Source organism: Ipomoea nil, unplaced genomic scaffold (genome assembly GCF_001879475.1).
Source record: "Ipomoea nil cultivar Tokyo-kokei standard unplaced genomic scaffold, Asagao_1.1 scaffold1770, whole genome shotgun sequence".
Classification (NCBI taxonomy): Eukaryota; Viridiplantae; Streptophyta; class Magnoliopsida; order Solanales; family Convolvulaceae; genus Ipomoea; species Ipomoea nil.
In genome coordinates this window covers 1,497,112-1,503,111 of record NW_017618198.1, presented here as the reverse complement: position 1 = coordinate 1,503,111, position 6,000 = coordinate 1,497,112, and the positions used below count along the sequence as shown (strand labels likewise).

The window sequence follows — 6,000 nt, the reverse complement described above, 5'->3', positions numbered from 1 at the left end:
ATACAGTACAAAAATAATGTACATTTAATATATTAAAAATGTACTTTTTGTTGCGGTCCACATAACATTGTGTGGACCATGGTCCATACAATAATTTGCCCATCAGTAAATAATCAGATAAGAATTTTCAATTCTTGTCAACATCATCTCAATACCGCACAATTGAAAATTCTTATCTGATTATTACATGCAAATAAAATTTACTTAATGCACACTCCCGAATAGTGACTGCAAATTTCTTCATCATTAAAAATAAAAATAAATGAAACTAAAATTTTTCTTCACTAATATTGTCACAAAACTTGAAACCCAACATTTAAACAATTTGTAATAGTGCATTTCAGGTGCTGTAGTTTCCACCATGCTAGATGGAGCCTTCAAAATCCTGTTTCAGTTATGGACTGAGTCAATTAACCGCAGAAAACACAAATTACAAATTTTTTTTTTCAAGATGGCTATTTCATTCTGCATGAATGAATACCATAAAAGCAAGATTACAGCATTTTCCTCACCCACCCAAAAGCCCCTAAGAAAAGTAGTGGTGCATGGAAGCTCGGGAACTAAGAAAGCACCGCGATTACATCAGACACCCTCAAAACAATGTAATCCGAACCATCAACACCTTTAAACTCATTCCCAGCATACTTGGAAAAGAGGATAGTGCTTCCCGTAGAAACTGATAAAGATTTCCTGTTCCCTTCTTCATCGAGAGGACCAGGCCCGACAGCCAGAACCTGTTATTTCAAGCAAGGCGAAAGCTAAGAATGGAGATCCAGCCTCAGGAGCTGAGGATGTTTAGTGTGAAATGAAAGAGACGTGCTCGAGCAAACTTCTTACCGTGCCAATGGAAGGCTTCTCCTTGCTTGCTGCACTCAGCAACAAGCCTCCCGAAGTTTTTTCCTCAACTTCAGCAACCTATTCAAGATGCATAAGACCAATCATTACGAAACCTAGAGTTAATGCAAGCAAAAGAATGATACGAAAATGATCACATTAGAGAAAGAGTGTCATCACTTCAGTACTCCGCCCGATATTATACTCTGCACTTCACTAGGCTAAATAACTGATCATTGTGTATAATATTAAACAATTTGGAGTAGATGTTCCAATCTTGAAATACTTCATCCCAACATCGTATGTGATAGATATGATCAAGATACCAAAACTGCAGCAATACTGACATGATGCTCCATTAGTCTTGAGTGAGGATGAGTTTATTTTCCATCATTCAGGAAAATTCTCGATCCATGTCACTATATAGGCATTTCTTACACTAGTTAGGGGACATTTGTCAAGTGGAATATTGAACTTCTCTATGTTAAATTCTAGCCAAGGGGTCAAGAACCTTCTTCCATATTTTAAAAACTCCATTTTGAGTTACTACTTGGAGTTTATTTGTAAAATGGCTAACCAAGGGTTGGGTTGAGCATTTGGGCAATCTTGTTGGTGACATCTCCAAGGAATCAAGGATATTCTCTCCTTCAAGTTGTAAGGGTCTAGGATGATCTTTCACATTAGAGCGGCCAAAGAGATGTACATGCATCATATTTATTATCTAAGAAGTGTCCATTAGACTTATTGTGTTGCCTTTGCTATCTCTAAGAACACATCGCCTTGTATTCCTACCTGATGGTTTTTTATGCTTTATTAGTCTTGCGTTGATACTACTTCAATGGCATTTCTTCAAATCAACAATATAAAATCATTTCTAAAATATCAATAGTCCATTTTACCTACAATTTAGAAACAATTTCATATTGTTGATTTGAAAAAATATATGAGGTTGTACCATAATTGTTGTGTATTCATTGGTTCAAATGATTATAATTGAGTTCATTTCTGACTGTTCTGAAAAAAAAAAATTAAGTTAACAATAAAGAATTGGATAGATATTCTTAATAAAATAATAATTGTGGTCCCCACAAACATTAGTGAATATGAATTTATGATATTTCCCCATTTAACGCAAGATAAATAAAGAATTAAAAGCCATTAAACAGGAATACAAGGCGATGCATTCTCAAAGGCAGCACAATAAGTTTGTTGGACACTCATCAGATTCAAAATCTGAAGCATGTTCACCCCTTGATCATTGGAGAAACCATAGCCATTGGCTAAAGAAATGGCCAGATCTGGCTGTAGTTCTTCAGCCATGGCATTTGGAGAACCCACAGCTCCTACTCATAAGCCATGGAAGTCAGAAAAGCAACATCTCTGACGGCAATTTTTAACATGTCATTGATTTGATAGCTAAACCATCAGCAATTTTAATGGTAATGGTTAGTTTTTGTCCTCAAATTTATCAATTCCAAATCTACATGGACCAAATTGATTGTTTTAAGTAGAAGGACTAAACTGAATAAAACCGTATTGTGTAGATCTCAGGTACTTTAGTGGAGAGAAAGAGGAAAGAGATTAAATACACTGATGAAGCAAAAAACAAGGCAACGGAGACTAACCTTAATTAGAACTCTGTCATTTAGGGGTTTCAAGTCCTTGACATCATCTGTATCAAGAATACCAACAATGTCATCCTCTTTTACTATTAGGTGCTTTGCTCCATTGAACTCTAACTCTGTCCCAGCATATTTTGAGTACACAATTTGGGTTCCAACCTGTACACCGTAGAACTTTTTCAGTGTCTGTAATCAACCGAGCTATGTGGCTATGCCACAGCTACAATATATCATCTAAGACGTCAATTACCTTCACACTGATTTCCACCTTATTCTTCCCAATTTCACGGCCCTCTCCAACAGCAACAACCTCACCACCCTGGGGTTTTGACTGTGCAGTTGTTGGAAGTAAGATACCACCAACACTCTTCTCCTCTGCAGGTCTTAACTTTACCAGTACTCTATCGCCCAATGGTTTTAGTGAAGTGTACTGAAAAGGAACAATCATATGATATTGACATTTTTATTCTCTTAAGGAATAGATATACCCATCTAAAGCTAGCAAAAATATTTAAAATTTTCACCATTTGAAGTGGATTGCATTCAAAACTAACAAAATTCAACATCTTCACCAAACATAGGCCCGGTTTGGATATGCTTAAGCACATTCCGATAAGCTCCATGAAATAACCTTAAAATAGCTTTGGTGGGTTTTGCATTTCAATTGACTTCTGACTAGTAATTTTACAACAATAGTCAATAGGCTCCTTGAATAGGTTAAAGGAATTAATTAAAATCCTTGTACCTCATCTAACTCTTCTCAAAGTGTTCACTATCCTTCAAAATTTTGTCCCAAATTCCTACTTGAAAATGAACAAGATATGTTTTTTTTTTTTGTATAGGAAAAGAACACACAGACAACAAGAACATACTACAATTAATTGATAGATTAGATAGCTCAAGTATCATAAAACAAACAAAACAAAAATCAATTTGGCTTTGAACATTATGAATAAACCTTGGGGGTAATAGTGGTGGCAGCCTTGACGACGAGGGCAGGGAAACTTCGGCTTATATTCTGCCGGAGAGGAGCAAAAGATGCGATTTTGACGGTTCTGGAAGACCTGAGCCCTTCGAATAGAGCAAAACCCTTTGCCGAGATAGTTGATGCAGTAAGCTGAGTCGTTGTCATTCTCGTTCGTTTGACCCGAAATCTATAACACCCAGTGAAGATTAACCAATTTGCAGAATACCCAGAAGAAGAAAATGGAAATTCGACGAAAAAAATGCAACAGAAATTTGCATACCTGTGAAGAAAGCGGGAGAGAAACCGTTGAACTACGCAGTGAGGGTAGTGAGACGAAATGGATAAAACTCCGGAAGGTTCAAGATAGGTGTATGAGGTAGCTAGTCTACATTTCTACCAAAGAAAATGACACCTAAAAATTTTGACATTAAAATTAATTTAATTCAAAAAGTGTCAAATATATTTATCATTATTTTTAATTGGGTCACTCAATTTAAAATTTGTGTAATTCAACCATCAAACAAGCAAAATATGTATATATAGAAACATCTTTTTTATTTTTTTAAATATAATTTATGTTGAAAATATTTCAATAGTTCATTACAACTAGTATGGCAGAAGAAATGACAACTCTTAATGTATATCATATAAAAATATGATGTGATTCTAACAAAAAAAAAATTAAAAATGTTTCAATTATGCATAATTTGCTTGTTTAAAGGTATTATTATACATTTTTTTTAAGTTTAATGATTCAAATACACAAAAGTTAAAATTTAATGTCCTATTTAACACTTTTTATTTATTTAATTATTGAATTAAAAGTTGCAATATAATGACTAATTGGTGCTTAAAAAAGTTTTCACTTTTCACCACCACATGCCTCTGCATAAGCGGGTTAGGGCTATACAAATATGGCATGTGGGTTTTGCAAGCTAACTTGTATTAACACTTCTAGGTTCTAGCATTAATTGACAAAGTAATTAAACTTTGTATGAAAAGTTGTAATTTATATTCATTATAAATATATCAATTATCAATATCACTTCTGAATTATTAGTGATTAGTGATATAAATGTTACTTCTTAATTGTCAAATGTGACATATATAACATCTCCTTTGAATTATTAGTGGTGTAAATATGGTTATTCGTCGCTTTTCATGTTCAAAGACATTTTTTTCATCCATTTTTCTTTTTTCCTTTGTTCTCATTCTACCGACAACAATGTTCCTCCTTCCTATAAAGGGATAGACAATATATATCATGTTTTGAAAATTGATGGATAACATTTACACCACTAATAAGTTAGAAGTGACATTGATAAGTGTATAAATTATAATTGTTCCAACTTTGTATTTTGCGAGTGGCTCGGGTCGGACCGTATAATGGGCTTTTAAAGAAAATATCAATTAGTTGATAGGCAATTGGAAAAAGCAGGGAAATAACAGACGTTATGCCATGGAACCGTGTTCACCATGTTAGTGCACCGTTATCTTTTTTTTTTTTTTTTTTTTAATTAATTACGTGACTGCCTACATATTCACTTTGGAACCATGCCTACACATTCACTTTGGAACCATGAGATTATGAATTTTCTGTTATAAGATTATGAATTTTCTGTTATGAGATTATGAATTTTCAGTTATGAGATTATGAATTTTCTGTTATGAGATTATGAATTTTCATTACATTCATAATTTCGGAGTTTCGGACATTCATAAATTATGAATTCATGCATGCACATTCACTTTGGAACCATGCCTACATATTCCCGTCCGAAATCACGGACATTCATAAATTATGAATCCATGCCTGCACATTCACTTTGGAACCATGAGATTATGAATTTTCTGTTATAAGATTATGAATTTTCTGTTATGAGATTATGAATTTTCAGTTGTGAGATTATGAATTTTCTGTTATGCGATTATGAATTTTCTGTTATGAGATTATGAATTTTATGAAAATTCATAATCTCATAACAGAAAATTCATAATTTGATCAGTAACGCGCCGTTAACTCCACATCTGCGATTTTTTTTTTTTTTGCCTAAAAACGACGTCGTTTTGACTTGTGTTCACCATTCTCGGTGAAAACGATTCCACGGCATAATTTGCGGGGAAATAAATGGTGGGTAAATTTTAATTTGGGCTACTTACTAGCCTATAATCCTATATGCACTTGGGACTTCCAAAGCCCATTATGCGTATCTGCAATAGAACTCAAAACACTATTGAGCCCAAAATCATTTCATCATTAGTTAAAACCTTTTTTTTTTTTTTTTTTTTGGAAAAGGAACAAATAGGTCCTCGAACTTTAGCTTAAAAGTCAATTAGGTCCCTAAACTTTTTAAAGGTGCAATTACACTCATTAACAATTCATTTAAGTGCAATGAAGCCCAAAAACAAATTAATGACCTGCTATCATAGGTCATTAGGGTTCAGGCCACCTTCCGGCGAATTTTTCGGCAAAAAAGAAAAAGTGATCGACGAAATTTTTGACAAAAGAAGTGACCGGCGAAATTTTCAGCAAATCTGAGTCGGTTGCTGGTCACCTTTTTTATGTCGAAAAATTCG

At 34.0% G+C, this 6,000-nt stretch overlaps 1 protein-coding gene across 2 annotated transcripts; it reads right to left on the bottom strand.

Moving 5' to 3' along the window:
* Window positions 1-246: 246 nt before the first annotated feature.
* On the bottom strand, window positions 247-3,820 carry LOC109192607 (20 kDa chaperonin, chloroplastic-like). 2 transcript variants are annotated; one of them, XM_019343315.1, is made up of 6 exons: window positions 3,704-3,820; window positions 3,415-3,610; window positions 2,707-2,886; window positions 2,460-2,615; window positions 838-915; window positions 247-734 (listed from the first exon to the last, which is right to left on the bottom strand). In XM_019343315.1, exons 2-6 carry the CDS (start codon window positions 3,586-3,588, stop codon window positions 561-563), a joined length of 762 nt encoding a protein of 253 aa, XP_019198860.1. In that variant the 5' UTR covers window positions 3,589-3,610; window positions 3,704-3,820; the 3' UTR covers window positions 247-560. The 2 variants fall into 2 exon arrangements, with proteins under 2 accessions (XP_019198860.1, XP_019198861.1); XM_019343316.1 differs by having other exon boundaries at window positions 3,415-3,622; window positions 3,704-3,795.
* Window positions 3,821-6,000: the final 2,180 nt, after the last annotated feature.